This window comes from Halichoerus grypus, chromosome 6, assembly GCF_964656455.1.
Source record: "Halichoerus grypus chromosome 6, mHalGry1.hap1.1, whole genome shotgun sequence".
Taxonomy (NCBI): Eukaryota; Metazoa; Chordata; class Mammalia; order Carnivora; family Phocidae; genus Halichoerus; species Halichoerus grypus.
In genome coordinates this window covers 37,259,141-37,279,344 of record NC_135717.1, presented here as the reverse complement: position 1 = coordinate 37,279,344, position 20,204 = coordinate 37,259,141, and the positions used below count along the sequence as shown (strand labels likewise).

Here is a 20,204-nt window from a genome sequence, read left to right as displayed (position 1 = left end):
CGGGCAGGACCAGGGCCCCAAACCCCTGCACCAAAGCCTGTTCCTGTGCCTACTGTAACCAAGCACAACCTGAGCAGCTTAAAGCAGTAGAAATGTTTCAATTCACGGTCAGGGAAGCCTTCTGAATCACTGTATTGTACACCTGAAACTAACTGAACACTGGAAGGAGGGAGGGAGGGAGGGAGGAAGGAAATTAATGTATTGTCCCACAGTTCTGGAGGCCAAAAGTCCAAAATCAGGGTCGGCAGGGCCATGCTCCCACCAAAGGCGCTAGGGGAAACTCCTTCCTGCCTCTTTAGCTTCTGGTGGCTCCCGGCAGTCCCTGGCTCGTCCATGTGGGTCTCCAATCTCTACCTCCATGGCACACGGCCTTCTCCCTGCGTCATTATTCTGCATCTCTTCTCCTTCACATCTAAGGGCTCCAGTAAGATTAACTCACTACATCTGCAAGGAACCTATTTCCAAATAAAGCCACATTTGGAGGTACTATGAGTTAGGACTTCAACCTGCCTTAATCCAACCCGTAAGAGGTCCCGACGGCCACACCACCGCCTGCCTGGAATGCCCTCCCGCCTCTCCTCAGGTCCAGCCGCACTTGCTCCCTCTTGCCAGCCTACAGCCTGCTGCCTCCATGATGTCCCCTGCTTCTCACCCCTCCAGGCCACACGGGTCCCCTCACCTCAACTGACTCAGGGTCCATGACCATCCACACCGAGCGAAGTGACACAGCCCCAGCCCCGTGTGGCTGTGACCTTCGGGGGGTGTGCATGTGTCCGATCTGCCCTCCTCGGTTGTCACTGACTCTGGGGCAAGAGGTAGACCCAAAGCCTCTTCATGTCCCCCCAGGGCCTGAGAAAGCCCTGAGCACCAGACTCACACAAAGAGCACCTGCAGAGTTCTCTGAGAAACCGCTTTCAGCCTCCATGCATTTCCAACCAGTCTCCCCGAGCGCCAGCCTCACTGTCGTCCACTCCCCCACTGCCTGGACCTGGCTAATTCCAGCTCACCCCTGGGAGGCCTCCCCGGGCCCCTCAGGACTGAGGTGCTTCTGCTCTGTGTTCCTACAGCACTTGTCACCCTATGTGGCAGCCTTTTTAACTTATGTCCCCATGCACGATAAGCCCCCCGGGGCCAGGTCCTACAAAGTGGGATTGCAGGTGTCCAGCCTGGGGCCTGGCAGATACCCCAGCACAGCAAACACCTATTGGATGCCCTGAGAGCACCAGACAGTGATGAGCCGCCTCCCCTGGGTCAGCCCTTCTCAAGATGTGGCTCAAGGCCATTTGCAAAAGGCTCACAGAGAAGTTTAGTTAAAAGGTCCATTCCTGGGCCATTCCTCAAACCCACTGAATCACACTCCACATGAGGAGGGGCGCAAGGCTGATGCCCATCAGCTCTGGGGACATTACGGGTCTGGGGTCTAGCCAGCCTTGCTACCCTGCGGAGAAGAGCACAGATGTGTCTGGTGGTGGGAGACCTCGAGGAAGCTGCCTGTGGGAAGGGAGCCTGGTGCTCAGGCAGAGCTGCCCGGTTCCAGGAGCAGCCCTGGGACCCTGGGACTCTCAGGGAGGAAGAGAAAGACAGAAGGACAGAGTTAGGGGCCAAAGTTGCTCTCCTAATAGGCAGTGGAGACTTGAGCAAGTATTTCAACTCTTCTGTGCCTGTTCCATCAGTAATAAAGTGAAAAAAAAAAAAAATAGCAGCCTACCCACCTCCAGATTTGTGGTGCCTTCATTCCACAGCTATTGATGATGGAGCGCCTACTATGTACCAGACAGTGGGAGGCTCAAGTGACAGGGGATAGAGTTCTGAAAGCCAAATAATACTAGAAAAGTATAAGGTATTTCTAGGGGTGCCTGGCTGGCTCAGTCGGTGGAGCGTGTGACTCTTGGTCTCGGGGTCATGAGTTCTAGTCCCATGTTGGGCATAGGGTTTACTTACAAAAAAAGAAAAAAAAAGGAAACGTGTAAGGTATTTCTAATATTAAGACAAAATCTCCCAGGGCACCTGGGCGGCTTAGTCAGTTAAGTGTCTGCCTTCAGCTCGGGTCATGATCTCAGGGTCCTGGGATTGAGCCCCGCATCGGGCTCCCTGCTCAGCAGGGAGTCTGCTTCTCCTTCTCCCTGTGCCCCTCCCATGCCCCCACCTGTGCATGCACATGCACTCTCTCAAATAAATAAAATCTTTAAAAAAAAGTAATAAGACAAAATCTCCCAAAACACATCTCCACACAGGTATGTATACATTGGGAGTGCCTGGGTGGTTCAGTTAGTTAAGCGTCTGACTCTTGATTTCAGCTCAGGTTGTGATCTCAGGGTCGTGGGATCAAGCTCCACATAGGCTCCACACTCAGTGGGGAGTCTGCTTGAGATTCTCTCTCTCTCCCTCTCCCTCTGGCCCTCCCACTCGTGCATCTCCTCTCTCTCTCTCTCAAGTAAATAAATATTAAAAAAAAAAAAGATGGTGTACATCGATGTTCACAGAAGCATTACTCACAAGAGCCAAAAGGTAGAAACAACTCAAATGTCCATCATCTGATGAATGGATAAACAAAATGTGATCTATCAATGAAGTATTATTTAATGAATGTTATTATTATTATTCAATGTATATTCATTCCTTATGGAGTACTATTCAATGAATATTCATTCTTTGTTACTCAGTGGCATAAGAAGGAATGAGGTCCAGACACCTGCTACAAGGGGGGTGAAGCATGGAGACATGATGCTCAGTGAGAGAAGCCGGACACAAGAGGCCACATACAATGTGGTTCCATTTATATGAAAGCCCAGAAGAGGGAAATGCATAGAGATAGAAAGCAGATTAGTGGTGGCCAGGGGCCACCGGGGCAAGCTTGTGAGGAGTGAGGAGTGACAAGGACACAGCTTCTTTTGGGGGGTGATAAAAAAATGTTCTAAAATTGACTTGCTGATGGTTGCATGTATCTGTGAATACACTTAAAAACTACTGGACATTGGGGAGGGTATGTGTTATGGTGAGCGCTGTGAACTGTGTACGACTGATGAATCACAGACCTGTACCTCTGAAACAAATAATACATTATATGTTAAATAAATAAATAGTAAAAAAAAAAAAAATACTGAATTGCACACTTCAAATAGGCATATTACATATATTTGGGTTTTTTTTTTTTTAAAGATTTTATTTATTTGACAGAGAGAGAGATACAGTGAGAGGAGGAACACAAGCAGGGGGAGCGGGAGAGGGAGAGCAGGCTTCCCTCAGAGCAAGGAGCCCGATGTGGGGCTCGATCCCAGGACCCTGGGACCATGACCTGAGCCGAAGGCAGACGCTTAACGACTGAGCCACCCAGGCGCCCCACATTACATATATTTGAATTATATCTCAATAAAGCTATTTTTTATTATATTTATTTATTTGACAGAGAGAGAGATAGTGAGAGCAAGAACATAAGCAGGGGGAGTGGGAGAGGGAGAAGCAGGCTTCCCACGGAGCAGGGAGCCCGATGTGGGGCTCGATCCCAGGACCCTGGGATCATGACCTGCGCCGAAGGCAGATGCTTAACGACTGAGCCACCCAGGCGCCCCACAATAAAGCTATTTAAAAAAAAAAAGATAAAGTGTTTTTGGTTCCTTTCTTTCTCCAAAACCTGAGCTAAACCTGTTGTCTGCCTTCAAAATCTATGCTGTCTAATCATTTCTCCCACCCCCAGCCTGTCACCTCTTACCTGGGATGTGAAACAGCCCCTCCCTGAGCTCCATGCCCTCCCTTCCTCTGCACATGCTCCATGGCTCCCTCCTCCACACAGGCTTGCTCTTTGGGGAGCAAGCGCTCCAGGCCTCCTGCCCCCCTGTGCTCACTGTGCTTTCTGCAGGGAACGCTCTCCCCACACAGCCGCCTGGCACTCCCCTCTCCTCCCTAAGACTTGGCTCCTTGTCACCTTCTCCTGCCACCCCTGGTGATACTGTCTCCCGACTAGCCTTCCTCCTCCCCAACATAGTCTTCTTCTCCACTGCACCTAAAATAGTCCAATAAACTAAATAACTTACTTATTTGGTTTCCTCATCAGAGATTTTGTATCCCAGCACCTTGGACAGCCATTGGATGGGTGGGTGGATGGGTGGATGGATGGATGGATGGATGGTGGTGGTGGCAAAATGTAAGGCCTTCCCTCCACTCGGTGGCAGAGAGTTCCAGAAGAGAGGAGATTCAAGACTGGGATTCAGAACCAGAGAAGTACCCATGGGTCAAGTCATTTAACCTGTGCAGGCCTATTTTTTTGTGATGAGAGGGTCATAGGAGTAGCTGCCTTACCAGCTCAGAAGGTTGTTGTGATAACCATGAACTGGATTCCTGAAGTGAAGACCCTCCCCCTAAACACAAGGCATCTAATTAGAGAGGGATGTGGGCGGGCATGAAGAGAGAACTCGCCTCGTGGCAACAGTCTCAGCGGTGGGCAGGGATGGGGACCCCAGGAGCTCCTTGAGCGGTAGGGCATTTGGGGTCAGTCGTTGCAGGAGCCAAGGCAAGTGGTCAGGAAGATGGGACAAGCCAGACAGAGGAGAGCGAGGAATGCCAGGCTAGGAACCCAGACGGCATTCACCAGTAAGCTTTTCTAGAAAGGCCAGCAGACCCTGGAGACCTGTCCCCATCCCTGCTCTCCTCCAGAACCACCATGACAAACCACAGAAAGGGAAACAGAGCTACAGCCACCAGCTTCTAGAGCTGCCTCTGGCCTGGGGACCCCTAAGTCTGTTGTGAGGAGACCCAGATACCCGCCCTTCTAGCTGGGTGCTCCTGCGCTGGAGAGGAGGAAGCAGAAAGGCAGACATGCCGGGATGACATGACACCGGCAGTGGACACACCCAGAAAGTTCTCTTTCCAAGGGGTTAGGCCCTCAGAGGATGGGGAGGCACCTCCGTGTCCTGCTCACTCTCCCGCTGCAGCTGGGACCGGGGACTCTGAGGGGCTGGGCACGGGTACTCACGCAGGAGAGCTGGGCCTAACGCTGCCAGGCCTGAGTCGCCGGCTTCTTGGCCTGCGGCTCTCTCCATCACGTAACCAGTCGAGAACCAGAGCCCCTGGCCCCTAGGACAGGCCTACTCCAACTGGCTCTGTACCTGAGCACACCCAACAAGGAGCTGGAGAACTGCCCCCACCAGCCTCCCCAGCACCAGCGCTAGGCTGGGCGGCCTCCTGGAACTGCCTGCCCCCGGCCAGTTGTCCGTTCACCCATGCAACACGCTTGGGCTGGGTGTGTCAGCAGAGCTCCAAGCTGCTGGGGCAATTGCGTGGGCTGTGAGGCCAAAGAGAGGGCCAAGGAAACAGGTGCCATTTGTGCCCAGCAGAGGACCACCAGCCAGGAGACAGACGGGAACTACACGTTCAGAGGCAGCAACGGCTCAACTGTCGGGTCCAAGGCTGAGGAGCCAGAGAGGCTGAAGAGTGCCCCTTCCCCCCAATTCACATCCAGCAGGAACCTTAGAAGGGGACATTATTTGGAAATAGGGTCTGTGCAGATGTAATTAAGATGAGGCCATACTGCATTAGGATGGACCCTAAGTCCAATGACTGGTGTCCTTACAAGAAGAGGAGAGGACACACGGAGACATAGAGAAGAGGCCACGTGAGGACACAGAGGCAGAGCCTGGAGAGATGCATCTACAAGCCAAGGAACGCCGAGGACTGACTGAATCTACCAGAAGCTGGAGGAGGCAGGAAGGATCCTCCTATGGAGCCTTCAGAGGGAGCAGGGCCCTGCCAACCTCTCCGTGTCTAACTTCCGGCCTCCAGAACTATGAGAGGTTAAATTTCTGTTGTTTGAAGCCACCCAGTTTGTGGTCGTTTGTTATGGTGGCCCCAGGAAAATAACACAGGAACAGCACTGAAGAAGCCTGGCCCCACGAGATCTTCCCGACCCCTCTCCCACTAAGCCGCTGGGGCTGCCACCAGCCCCGTGGCCCCAGGCCCTGTCCCACATGCTCCCCTTCTCTGCACACTCAGGCTACTTATTTTTAGCCCCTGATTACATCTGCCTTATATGGTTCCCTATTCCTGTCATGAGCGGGGACTCTCTCCCCTCCTGGTTCGTAAGCTCTTTGAGGACAGAGAATCCGAAGGATATTAACAGCCCTGAGAAGGGGCAGAGATATGGATGGATTCCCTTGATTGTTCATGTTTCATGATATTTGAGGAAACCTGTGGCAGATGTCAAGCCAATGGGATAGCAGCGACAGCCTATAATTACTGCCATAGTCCTTCCAACCTTAAAAAGTATCTGATAGCAAAAATATGTTAAGCATCTGATAGCCATGTTTAAAATTTAGTCACGTAACAACCCCATGCTGTAAATAGGGCAAGTATTATTATCCTGCTTTATGGGCAAAAAAACAGGTGCAAAATGGGAAGGGGCTTGGTGGCGAATTTGTGGCAAAGCCGGTGCCTGCTCTGCACTCGGTTCCTGTGGGCTTGCCGTGCTCTCCCCGCCCCTCCGCAGGCTGTCTGTCCTGCAACCCGGGCGGGCGGCCTCGGGTGACAGGGCTCCAGATGAAGAGGCTGCTGGCCTAACTACCGATTCAGAAAGGAAACTGAGGCAGGAAAAGTCAGGAGAAAGGTGGATTTGCCCCTGGGCTTCTGTCCTTGTCACAGCCTGTACCCAGACCCACGGCAAGGGCTGTGACCCTTCTCCAATCTTTCCAGACCCCTTCCTGGTGTCTTGACCTCCTGGGATAAGCTAGAGAAATAAGTGGTCTTCTACCAGCTGACATAAAGGGTAGGAGGAAATGCAGGGACAAAACAAGAGAAGCCCCTCTGGTGGGCACAGATGCACAGGGCAGGCAGCTATGGGACTAGGTGCCCTCAGAGGCACGGTTTCCAAGGCAACGGCTTTGTCAAGTCTATACCTATTGCCATCTAGGGAAAATTCTATGGGGGACAACTGGGCTGGCCGAGATCCTAACCGAATGGCCACTTGGAAGAGGACCAGGGGCCCAGTTTTGGCAGTGAGCTGGTTGGGGGAGGGAGCAGGGAGGAGGCTCCCAAGCCCCAGGGCTCTCCCCGGCCTGGTTCTGGGCTGAGCTCCCAACACAACCCACTTCCTACGGGCCCAGAACTCCAGGCCAGACTTTGCCTGCACCTGTTTGAGCTCAGAATGCAGGCCCTGCTCTAGAAGGATCCAAAAATATCTGAGAGGGAGAAAGGGAGGGGCTAGGGTATGCTGAGGGCCCAGGGAGAGCCACCTGGCTTAGCATTCCAGACCCTTTGCCCACCAGGGTGTCTGATCCCCCCAACAGGAGCCCCACAGCCACGCCAGAGCTGGGCTCCTCCCACCCTTGCCAGCACGACGCTCGGAGCGTCCCCACTCCTGGTTCTGATCACCTTCCTCCTCTGCCTGCACAAATCGTCTGCTCCTTCATCTGACACTGTTTGGTGCTTTCTACGAACCACATGAAACCATGCTAGGTGCTGATGCAGAGGCAAGCCAGTTAAATAAACACACAGCCCCTGTCCTCTTGGAGCTGACAGTCTAGTGACTGTCCCCTTTCTCCCAGTCCAGCTGAAACCCTGCCCCTCTGTGAGGCCGACCTTCCAGCCCTCCTCTGAACTCCAACCAGAGCCACCCGGGGAGCGGGGGGTAGTTACATTTTCTCTCCCTGGGTGTCACCGCCCCAAATAGAAGTCAGCTCCTAGGCGCAGAGACACAGCCGATTCCTGTCTGAGGAGTGTGGCCAGCCAGGGCCTCGGGGCTGGAAAGTTGACTTTTCAGAGGGGGTCCCCATTGGCCCACCTTTCCCACCTCTCTCCACTGTGTTCCTCCTCTCAGTTGCCGCTGCGTGCCCCACATCTTTTTTGTTTAAGTTTTTGTTTTCAATCACACTTTGTTCACATGGTGTTCTATTAGTTTCCGGCGCACAATACAGTGATCCTACACTTCCACACATCACCCAGTGCTCATCACGACAGGTGCGTTCCTTCATCCCCATCACCTACTTCACCCCCCTGCCACACACACAAATTTCTCCCCCCGAATACCACCAGTTTATTCTGTAGAGTTAAGAGTCTGTGTCTTGCTTTGTCTCTCTTTCTCTTATTTTTCCCTTTGCTCATTTGTTTTGTTTCTTAAATTCCACATATGAGTGAAATCATATAGTATTTGTTTTTCTCTGGCTGACTTATTTCTCCTAGCATAATACCCTCTAGCTCCCTCCATGTCGTTGCAAATGGCAAGATTCCATTCTTTTTTATGGATGAAGAATATTCCATTGTATATATATATATAATACTTTATGAATTCACCTACCGATGGACACTTGGGCGGCTTCGATACCTTGGCTACTGCATATGATGCTGCCGGAAACATCAGGGAGCATGTATCCCTCTGACTTCTCATACTTGTATTCTCCGGGTGAATACCCCGTAGTGTGATTGCTGGGTCATAAGCCAGTTGCATTCTTATATCACTTGCTGACCACATACTGCCCCTCACCCTTAATCATGAATTCATTCTGTTCCCAACCCAGGGTGGGCTCCCCAGGGCAGGCCCCGTCTCCCTTTTTTCCAGGACTCTGCACTGGGCCCTCCTTCTCCCCAGGGCTCACCACGCAGCCCACACCCACTCTGTGCCCTGTAGCATTCAGAGTTGACAGAGAACGAGAGGGTCAGTGCTGTCGAGGTTGTAAAAGACAAGGACCCCCAGGGGGAGGGTCCACCTAGCATGGAAGGAAAAAAGCCTTTTCTCATTGCATAACACCCTTGCTATGAAGCTGGGGAGCCTGCCTCAGCAAGGCCAACATTCCACCCAAAATCCTCCTGGGCCCCAGGATTTGGAGCAGAAGGAGCAGCACTATGTTTTCGTGTGGCTCTGATGACATGGTTCCAGGGAAGACAGGAAGGATGGCTCCTGGGATGGCGCCAGGCAGGAGCTGCCCAAAGGCACCATGGTCCCCTGGTCTTCAGAATCAGGCCCCTGGGCACGCCCGCCCCCTGGGCAGCGTGGGGCAGCCTCCTCTCCACACAGCTAGGAAGAGCTTGAGGGCCCTGGAGAGGAGGCTCTTGCAAGGCCTGGCTGGGGTATGAACAGCTGACCTCCTAACAACTCCGCACTTTCAGAGGCAGGAACAGGTTCTGCTGCCCAAGCCCCCAACTCTGAGACCAGGCCACTCAGGAAAGGCTGCTTGGGAGCCCTCTGCAAGGATGAGGAAGTGACAAGCATGGACAGGTCCCTACCTGGGACCTTGACTCTGAACAAAACCACCTTCAGGGCTGGAGAGGGATGCGGCTGAAACCAAAGGGACAGGACTTCCCTGATCCCAAAGTGAGCCCTACTGATGGGCTTGGCAAAGTCCTCCCAGCCAGGAAAACACCCCAGAGGGAACCTGAGCCTGGGCCTGTCTCTGTTGCACAAGAATGAGAACCCAGGCTGTCATCCGGGGAACTCACTGTGAGCCTCTGAGCCAGCTCCCGCTAAGTCACTGATCCTGATGGAGTCCAAACACAGAGCTTTTCCCGTCGCAGGCCCAGGGAACAGTTGCTGAATGGACACCTTAGATGGTGGAGCTTGGGGTCGGACTTAGCCCTGGCTGGAGAGGGCCAGCCCACCAGGGGCCAACATTCACTGAACCAAAAGGCCGGTTCACTGACTTGGTCTCCGGGCTCTGCCTGGTTTTCCTCCAGCACCAGAGACCAGGCTCTGGTCTTGGTCCTGCTGTTCCATACCAGGCAACTTGGGGCAAACGGCCTTCTCTTCCACCTCATAGTCTGGTTCCTTCCCCCCACCCCACCCCGTGGCCCTCCGGGCCCTCCACAGCAATCCCAGGGAAGCCAGAGAACCCTCCCCCCTACTTGAGCTCCCTCACTGGCACCGCGGCTCCTGAGTTTACCTCGAAGGTGCAATGTCCCTCTGAGGTCTCCACGATGCCATGGCATGTGTCCCCTAAGACCTGCCCCACCCTCCCCACACGTCTGACACCTTGGTCACTTCCTCTCCACCTTGTGTCCATCAGTCCTTCTCTCTCCTAGGACCCTCACCATTGGCCCATAAACACACTTAGTCTTTCTAGTGTTGAAAAGGAAATTTGCTACCTCTGCAAACCCCCTACCCATGTACTCCTCCATGTCCTCTATCCCTCCTGAGCCCACTGCCCCAAATGTGTCACCTCTGCGCCCTCCCTAGATGCGCATAAGGCCTTCGTGCTCTGCCAGCGACCTCGGTGATATCAAAGCCGACGCCTCATCATCTTCGGCATCTCTGTGGCATTCCATCCCTTCAACCACCCTTCCAGAATGCACCCTTCCCTTGCCCTCCAGGTCACAGTCTCTTCCAGGGTCCCTTTCCCGTTTCCTGAAATCCACTCATCTTCCTCGTCCCATTACTTGAATCTGGCGCTGCCCAGTGACCATCCCTGAATCTCTTCTTCTCTCTCTGCAACAGCTTCCTTCATGACCTCACAGACTCATCTTCACCCGACTGGATCTCCAGACCTGACTTTCAATCCTCCAATATCCAGTATCTGCATCCAGATGTCCCCCTAGCACCCCAAATTCATAACGACCCAAACTGAACTTTTAAAATCTATTCTTTTATGTTCCTGCTCTTTTTTTTTCTTTCTTGGAGGCAAGATCAGGTCTCCAGCGACCTACACTAGACCTGTGAGGGCTCCCTTTGGCCGGAGACCAGTAGACTCCATCCCAGCTATCGGCTGGGTCTGTCCCTCCTCTCTGCCCCCCACTCTTTCATGGAGTTCACACCTTCTAACCTGCATTTCTGACAGGGTCCTCCAATCAGCCTCCCTCATCCTCCCCCTCCCCACAAACACCTGCTGGAGGGATGCTTCCCAAGCCCTCAGTGGCTGCCCGCCACCCACAGCACAAAGCCATCTCGGCGGCCAAGTACGCGAGGCCCTTCATGGTTGGCCCAAACCAGCCTTCCGAGTAGCTTCCCCACAATCCCCACTTCACTCTGCCTGCCCTTCTTCCTGCTCAGTTCTTGCCAGAGCCCTAACCTTTCCTGATGGCATGAATTCACTCATCCTGTCCCTTGTGTGGAATTCTCTTCCTTCCATCGTTCCATGTCTGAATGCTACTTTCTTCAAGGCCCATCTCAAATATCCCCTCATCTGTAAAACACTTCCTGATCCACTCAGTTAAAAATAATCTCCCCAGGTGCTTCCGCCCCACCTCACTCCACCTGTACCCCCCTCATGACACTCACGCGTGTCCTGCTTGTGTGCGTGCAGGTACGAGATGGGAGACGCCCTATCTCCCAAACTGGAGGTAAGCATGCCAAGGACACAATGCCTGTCTGGATCCCTCCAGTACCATGCCTAAACAATAGGAGGTATGCCATAAATCTGGAATGATTAATACATGGTGAGATGTGGTGAGGTGTTTGAATGAAAGGCTTTGCACTCAAGCAATATATAAATGTAAGGAGTTGTGCAGGGAGTGGGTCTGGATTTGGATTTGGAGCTGTCCAGGAGAGAGCTTAGCCCAGCATCCCACAGCAGCAGACCCCACACCTGCCCACCATCCCGCCACACCCTCATTCCCTGCCCTTGGCCCTGGGACCCTACCAAAGAGGAAGAGTCATCTTCCTCCTGTGTCCATAGTGATTAGGCTCCTTCTCAGCCCACCACACCTAAATGAGCACCAAATGGCCAGGGGGATGCAGCTGGCCTCATCTGACCTCCTTCTGCGGGAGCAAGGAGACCTGAATTCCAGCTCTGGCCCTGCCTTGAACTAGCTGTGTGACTTTCACTGTCACACCCAGATGTGGGACAAAACCAGCATTTCCCAAACTCTGGTTCCACAGACCACCAAGCAAGGTGTGCACATCCATTGGCAAATCCCAGTGAGTACTTTGTAGACTCGTTGTGGGAAGTGGCAGACGAGATGCTCCCTATGGGCTCCTCCAGCTGCACTGAGCCAGGAGTCAGGGAAATCACTGGAGACACAGTTTGCAGGGGGGCTGCCAAGGCTTCTGCTTTCTCCCCAAGACCTCTGAGGTCATGACCTTCTCTCAGTAGCCCTCCCCATGGTGAGTCATGGCAGGAGGGCTGTCCTGTTGAGGGAACATGAATACAGAATCTTTCTGGAGATAACCAGCCTGGGGCGGGTGAGGAGGGGCCACAAAGGGGTTCCGGACAGACCCTCATCTCTCATGGAGGGGCAGGTCAGCCCCAGCGTGCACCAACTTCTCCCCATTGGGATGGCAGGGTGGAGGCCAGAGCAGGCTGCAAGTCTGCAAAGCAGGGCTGGGCTGGAGAAGGATGAACAGACTCAGAATCTCCATTGGCCCACTCTCTGCAAGCAGGCAACAGGAAGCAAAGATGTCCCGAATCCAGCCTAACAAACACCACTGGCTTGAACCCAATTGCTTCCTCAGCACTGGCCACTCCCCACACCACCCCACCCTCGGAGGAGTCAAAGGATCAGAGGCATCTGGAGGAAAGCTCCCCACAGGCAGCCTCTCCAAAGGCAGAGGGAGTTAGGTGGCCGTCAGAGAGAGAGAGGCTGAGGGGAGGACAGGAACTCTGAGGTGGGGGGAGACGGCCCTGGGCTGCACATGCCTGTCCATAATTCACTGCCCAACCTTGTGTGCATCTCTCATGCCTCTGGCTTTTGCTCTTACCTCAACAATGAGGGGACACAGTAAAGCAACTCAAGGCTGCTTTCCCCTGTCCTTGAGCAGGCCTGTCACCAGGCCAAGTCCCCAAGACAAAGAGGAGGCCCCAGTGGTCACAAATGCCTGGGGGCCACGGATGGCGGGGTGGAGACTCGGGGGGTGCCTGATGATCGGGCCCTGGCAGCTCCAGCTGTTCCTAGCATCAGGAGAGGCCCTTGGTCCCTTGCTTGGGAACCAAGAAGAGGCTGCCATGGTCCAGGAGACCACAGAAGCAACATGGGGACCAAAGAAGGAAGGGCAGCTTCACCCCCCAGGAAGCAGGAAGTAGGTTAGAGAAAGCCCACCTGCGATGCAGTGAGGGGCAAGCGTCCAGGGGTAGGGTGGGAAGTTCAGGAGCAAAGCTGCTGCCCTTGGGCAAGATGGCATTTACTTAGTGGCACAATTTTAGGGGGAAATCAACCAGTAGGAAGGACTGTCATTATAGGGGCAGGGAGAAGCCACCCTTATGGTTGGAACCTCCCAGTGGGTGCAGGAGGGAGCTGTCTTTTAGGGTAACCTACAGCTGGAAAAGTGATAAAATCCACCCCCTGGGAAGAACCCAGAGCGCAAGTGGTGAGCGGGAGTGAGGAGAGAGGGCACCCTGCACGTGGTGAGCAAGGCCTCCCTGGAAGCCAGGCCAGGGGCACACTGCAGAGTCCAGGAAGGAAAGAGCGTGCACAGAGAGGATCTTCACACAAAGTGCCTGCCTGCCTCCTTTCCCCACAGCAAGATCCCCCAGTGAGACCCGTGGAACATTCCAGATGTCCAGTTCCCTCGTTGGGAGGAAAGATGAAGGATGTCCCTAAAAGGCTAAAAGTCCCTGGGCCGGCTGTGTGGAAGCAGGGGAGGTGGCAGCTGGGGCTGGGCAGAACAGAGCAAGGGCTGTGAAGGGGAGCTCAGGATCCAATTACACTGCTGTTTCCATACTTAGCCACCTGACAGCCGCTTGGCATCCTCACCGCTCCAGCCACGGCAGCCCTGCAAGGCCCAAATTAACTCAAGGGCAGACAAGGGCAGGACCCAGCGGTACATGCAAGGCCGGAGCCCCCCACCTTGATCCCTAACTCCCCGAGGGAACACCTTGTGCTTCTGCCCGCCACCTGCTCGAGTGGCAGGGACTGGGACCTCAACAAACAGAACCTTGAAGGTTGGAGAGGCTGGGGCTCTGGACCCCGTGGTCCCCTGTGCATCTGAAGACTGCCAACTCATGGCAAGACAAAGCAGGAGACCCAGATTCCTGGGGGCACCCCAGATCACCCCTGAAGCATCCCCAAGGGGGTCCCAGCCCCAGGAGTCTCAGGAAGAGAGAGGTGGCAAACCCTCTGGTGTCCCTTTCATCCCTATAAATAACTCGCATGCTGTAACCTGAGCCTCCACCTCTGCCACACAAAGTGCTGAGATCCCAGAGGAAAATCCATGCACACAGGCCCCCCGCCCCCTTCCAGTGAAGCCCCCAGCCTGGCTCAGGGATACTCTGGAGTATCCCACTCCTCTCCTGAACTCTGTGCCCAATCCCCAACTCCATCTCCAATCCCATACCAAACTGACCACCTCCTCTATCCCACCGTTCCCCAGACAACCCCAATTCTGTCCACTGCACCCGGTCCTCAATTATGCAAAGCCAGCCCCCTGCCCAACCTCCACCAAGTAGGAGGGCAACATGACTGAGACTTCAGGGCCCCCCCAGCACCAGGACTGGGTTCTTTTGTCCGTCTAGGAGGGTCCCCTAGTCTTAACTTTCGGGGTCCCCTTCCCCAGCATCTACTGGCCAGACCTGCCCCTTGGCTCCTGGCCCTTGGCTCAGGCCTCACACCTGCCCACACCTCTCAGTCCACGGCTCCCACTTTCTCTGGCCTCCAGGTGAGCCCCCGACTGCTCTTGGGGTCTCTGGACCCAGTTTTCTCCTGGGCCCCAGGGAGAAGGGGATGGAGACGATGATGAGACCGGCCCGGAGTCAAGGTTTGCCGTCAACTTCAGGAGCCACAGAGGAGGCCTCATCCTCCATCTATCACTCGAGCCTCCCTCCCCCCTCACCCCCCGCAGTAAACATAAAACCTCTGGGCACGTGGGGGTCACCATCTGGCCTGGCTGACAGGGGTGAGGGTCATAATACCTGTTTGTCCTGGGGGCAGGAGCGACGCCACAAAGCAGCAGAGCAGGACCAGCGTCCTCATGGTGACTGCCAAGAGAGCCCAGCTGCTCCTCGCCTCTATTTATAGGGCGGGTGGCGGCGCAGGGTGGGGGAGAAGGGTCACACAGTCACTAGGGCAACTGGGTGGACGTGATGAAGAAGCAGCACAGACCCTGACAGGCTGTGCGGAGGCTCACTCTGCCACTGCCCGGCCAGCTGCCTGGCCCCAGAAGGCACGGCCCGGCCGGATTCTCTCCCCGCAGCAGCCCTGGGGTCATGTGACATGGGTCACAGGGCAGAGGTGGTGGAGAAAACGTGGGACATCCCTTGGGTTAGGTCTAGGGGCTAGGAACCCAAGCCTTCGCAGTACCCGAGCTAACTTGATCTGAAGTCTGGGACAAAGTCACTGACCTTCACATGCCTCGGTTTTGTGAATGAAGGAGCCGAAGAGCAAAGCCAGAGAGATTCTATGTGATAGCCACCTACCGACATCCCGGCCCCTCCCCAAAGGTCAGGAAGGTGAAGACACAATGGCCGGTTAAAAGGAAGCTGCGACATCTGACCTCTGAGGTCAATGGCTAGGAGCTTAACCTTCTCAGGCCTCCGGAAGATACAGAACGCTGACGGGAGCGAAAAAGGGAGAGCTAGGAGTCGTGTCCCATGCTGTGATGTAAGCCAATGGACAGAGATACATTTCCAGTGACCGGGGGGGGGGGGGGGGGGCCGGGGGGGCGGGGGGTCACCAGAACCTTCCATCATGTCTGCAATGTGCTATTTAATGTAATTTTACCAAGGGCATGTGATGGCCCCTAAGAGCCAGTTCTATGAAGCTGAGGGACAGCAGACACCGGCTGGTCTGGCCGGGGGGAGGGTGTCACTGTGAGGGTAGTGGTCAGGAAAAGAGCTGAAGTCAGTTGGCCATTCTTCTATGGGCTTTACATTAACACAGCTTTACTGAGGTATAATCCACATGCAGCACAGAATGCTATTCACAGCTGATATATTTTGACGTACGCGTAGAAGCACAATTAAAATAACAGATTCCTCTCCTAAATTTTCCTCATGTCCCTTCCTAGTCCCCTCTGCCCACCCCCTTCCCCGGCAACCAGCACAGAGCTGCTTTCTGTCACTACACATTATTTTGCATTTCCCAGATCTGGATACAAATGGAATCTCATCGTATGTGTTCTTTTTTTAAATGGCTTCTTTCACTCGGCATAATTATTTTGAGATCTATTCACGTTGCAGTTATGTATTGATAGCTCAATTCCTTTTTATTCTCAAGAGTATTCCACTGTAAGGACTGAGCACAATTTGCCATCCATTCTCCTCTTGAGAGACATCTGGATTGTTTCCAAGTTTGTGAACATTCGTACACAATGCAACTTATACACCTTCACTTTCCCTTCTCTTGGGTAAATACCCAGGAGGGGATGGGGCTGGATCGCATGGTGGGGGACTGTTTAATTTTTTTCTAAGATGACTGCGCCATTTTACATTCCCACCACCAGTCCCTCCACATCCTTGCCAATCCTTGGTATGGTCAGTCTTCCAGGTTTTAGTCATTCTTGTAGGTATGTTGTGGTATCTTATTGTAGTTTCAGTCTGCATTTTCCTGCTGACTAGGGATATTAAGCATGTTTCCATGTGTGTATTTGCCGTCCACTTCTTTCGTGTGTCTTTGGTGAAGCACCTGTTCAAATCTTTCGCCTATTTTTTATGTGTTGGTTTCTTCTTTTCAGTGTTGATAGTTTTTTTTACATACACTGAATACAAGCCCTTCCTCAGATACGTACTTTGTAAATATTCTCACCATCGGTGGCTTGTCTTCATGCACTGAGGTGTCTTTCAAAGAGCAGAAGTTCATAATTTTTAGCAAATCCAAAGAACTCTTCGCCTAACCCAAGATGCCCAAGATGTTTTCCTGTTTTCTCCTAGAAGTGCAATAATTTAGGTTTTACATTTAGATCTATGATCCATTTTGTGTAATTTTTAATATGTCGCAAGGTATAAACCAAAGTTTAGATTTTCGCATGTGGATAGCCAGCTGTGCCAGCATTTGTTGAAGAGACTATCCTTCCTCCACTCAACTGCCTTTGCACCTTTAATGAAAATCAATTGACCATATGTGTGTAAAGCTACTTCTGAACTGTATTCTTTCTGTTGGTCTATGTGTCCGTCCTTCCACTGTGGTTTCCTAATTAGTCTTGAAATCACATAGTGTGAATCCTCCAACTTTGATCTTCTTTTAAAAGTTGTGTTTTTTGCGGGGGTTGGTGCCTGAGTGACTCAGTTGGTTAAGTGTCCAACTCTTAATTTCAGTTAAGGTCATGATCTCAGAGTCATGAGATCAAGCCCCATGTCAGGCTCTGTGCTGGGCATGGAGCCTGCTTAGGATTCTCTCTCTCCTTCTCTCTTCTCCCCTCCCCCACCAAAAAGAGAAAAAAAGTTGTTTTGAAGTTGTCTGGCTGGCTCAGTCAGAAGAGTATGCGATGCTTGATCTCAGGGTCATGAGTTCAAGACCCACATCGGGTATAGAGATTATAAATAAATAAACTTAAAAAAATTGTTTGGGCTATTTTAGTTCCTTTACACATCTGTATGAATTTTGGAATCAGCCTGTAAATTGCTCTTTAAAGGCCTTCTTTGATTTTAATTGGGATTACAATCAATCTATAGACCAGTCTGAAGAAAGCTGGGGAGTTACCAACTGCAATGGTTAATTTAATGTGTTAACTTGGCTAGGTTATGGTGCCCAGTTGTTTGGTAAATATCAGTCTGAATGTTACTGTGCCGTTATTTTTTACATGGACATCACATTTAATCTGTAGACTCTGAGTCAAGCAGATCACCCTCCATAATGTGAGTGGGCCTCATCCCGTCAGTTAAAGGCCTTAAGAGTAAAGGCTGTGCTCACTCCCCCAATCCCAGAGGAGGAAGGAACGCTGCCTCTGACTACTTTCTGACTCAAGACTGCAACAATCACTCTTGCCAGAATTTCTGGCCACCAGCTTCCCCTGTGGATTTCTGACTTTCTGGTCCCCACAACCTCTCTCTATAAACAGATATCCTATTGTCTCTGTTTCTCTGGAGAACCTGACTAATACACCAATACTGAGTCTTCCGTCCATGTTCATGGCTGGGGGGAAGGGCTCGCCATGAGGGGTTGGAGGCAGCACTTGGTCCTGGGACAGAAAAGGAAGTCAAAGTCAATGACGCGCCCACTCCGGGCCAGGTGCTTCACGTGTCAGGAGAGGTGGGCATGCCACCACCATTCACAGTGAGGAGGCCAAGGCTCCGACTGCTGTGGTAACTTGTTCAACACCATCACATAGGAGCGGAGGGATCTGAATTTGAACCCGGATGTGCCTGACTCACAAAACCGTGACTGCTCCCATCAATCCAAGTGAACACCGTCAGGGGAAGAGAGGAACTGGCGTGTCAGGGAAAGGGTGTGGAGGGCTGTGTGGAAGAATAGGGAAAGGCGCAGGCTAAAGGGCCAGAGAAAGACACCAGAACCCAAAATAGGCAGAAGGGGAAAGTGTGAACCCAGCACCGTTTAAAGGGCTAACTGCATGTGATTTAAAGATGCCCCATCTGAGGGCGCCTGGGCAGCTCAGTCAGGCATCAGACCCTTGATTTCGGCTCAGCTCCTGATCTCGGGGTCATGGAATCGAGCCCAGCGTGGGGAGTCTGCTTAAGATTCTCCCTCTCAGGGGTGCCTGGGTGGCTCAGTCGTTAAGCGTCTGCCTTCGGCTCAGGTCATGATCCCAGGGTCCTGGGATCAAGCCCCACATCGGGCTTCCTGCTCAGCAGGGAGCCTGCTTCTCCCTCTCCCACTCCCCCTGCTTGTGTTCCCTCTCTCGCTGTGTCTCTCTCTGTCAAATAAATAAATAAAATCTTTAAAAAAAAAAAAAAAAAGATTCTCCCTCTCTCTTTCCCTCTGCCCCTCGCCCCATAAATAAATCTTTATTATTTTTTTGAAAGATTTTATTGATTTATTTGAGAGAGAGAGAAAGAGAGCACAAGCAGGAGGAGCAGCAGAGGGAGAAGAATCAGGCTCCCCGCCGAGCAGGAAGCCCGACAGAGGACTCAATCCCAGGACCCTGGTATCATGACCCAAGCTGTAGGCAGACACTTAACCAACTGAGCCACCCAGGCGCCCCAATAAATAAATCTTTAAAAGAAAAAAAACAAGATGCCCCCTCTGGGCTCAAACAGGTCCTTGCACGACCATGTTCACAGCGGCACAATAAACAAGAGCTAAAAGGTGGAAACAACCCAGGTGCCCATCAGCAGATGAGCAGAGGAACCAAGTGTGGCCTATCCATACAATGGGATATTATTCAGGCATAAAAAATGGAATTTTAATACATGCTGCAACACGGATGAGCCTTTGAAATGTTAATGCTAAACGAAATAAACCAGTCACAGAAGCACAATGCACTCGTTTGCTGGGGCCACCACGACAAACCACAGACCATGTGTCTTAAACCACAGACATTGATTTCTTGCCATTCTGGAAGTCTAAGATCAAGGTACAAGCAGGGCTGGTTTCTTCTGAGGCCTATCTCCTTGGCTTGTAGATGGCCCCCTTTCCTCACTGTTCCTTCACATGGTCATCTCCTGGTCTGTGTTATCTGTGTCCTAATCTCCTCTTCTTGTACGGACACCAATCGTATTAGGTTAATGCCCACCCATATGACCTCATTTTACCTCAGTGACCTCAGTAAAGACCCCATAACCAAGCACAGGCACATTCTGAGATTCTAGAAGTTAGGACTTCAACATGAATTTTGAGAGGACGCAATTGAGCCCATAAGAGACAGATATCATGTGACTGCACTTACATGAGGTACCTAGAAAAGTCAGAGACAGAAAGTAGAATGGTGAGTGCCATGGGTGGAGGGAAGGGGGCAGAGGAGTTAGAGTTTCATGGGTAGACTTTCTATTTAGAATAATGAAAACAGGGGTGCCTGGGTGGCTCAGTCTGTTAAGCATCTGCCTTCAGCTCAGGTCATGATCCCAGGGTCCTGGGATCGAGCCCCGCATCAGGCTCCCTGCTCAGTGGGAAGTCTGCTTCTTCCTCTCCTGCTCCCTCTACTTCTGCTCTATCTCTCTCTCTCTCTGTCAAATAAATAAATAAAATCTTAAAAAAAAAAAAAAAAAGGAATAATGAAACATTCTGGAGAAGGACAGTGGTGATGATCACACAACATTGCAAATGTGCTTTATGCCATTGGATTAAAAATTAAAAATGACTGGGGTGCCTGGGTGGCTCAGTCGTTGGGCATCTGCCTTTGGTTCAGGTCGTGGTCCCAGGGTCCTGGGATCGAGCCCCGCATTGGGCTCCCTGCTCGGCGGGAAGCCTGCTTCTCCCTGTCCCACTCCGCTGCTTGTGTTCCCTCTCTCGCTATGTCTCTCTCTGTC

The 20,204-nt window shown here is 52.5% G+C and overlaps 1 protein-coding gene across 1 annotated transcript in view; it reads right to left on the bottom strand.

The window, feature by feature from the left end:
* SRL (sarcalumenin) overlaps nucleotides 1–14,821 on the bottom strand; it is a 36,691-nt gene extending 21,870 nt beyond the window's left edge. Inside the window, exon 1 of the mRNA XM_036090864.2 lies at nucleotides 14,757–14,821. Coding sequence (XP_035946757.1) covers nucleotides 14,757–14,817 — 61 coding nt within the window. The 5' untranslated portion in view covers nucleotides 14,818–14,821. The remainder of the gene's footprint in view (nucleotides 1–14,756) is intronic.
* Between the last annotated feature and the right edge of the window lie 5,383 nt (nucleotides 14,822–20,204).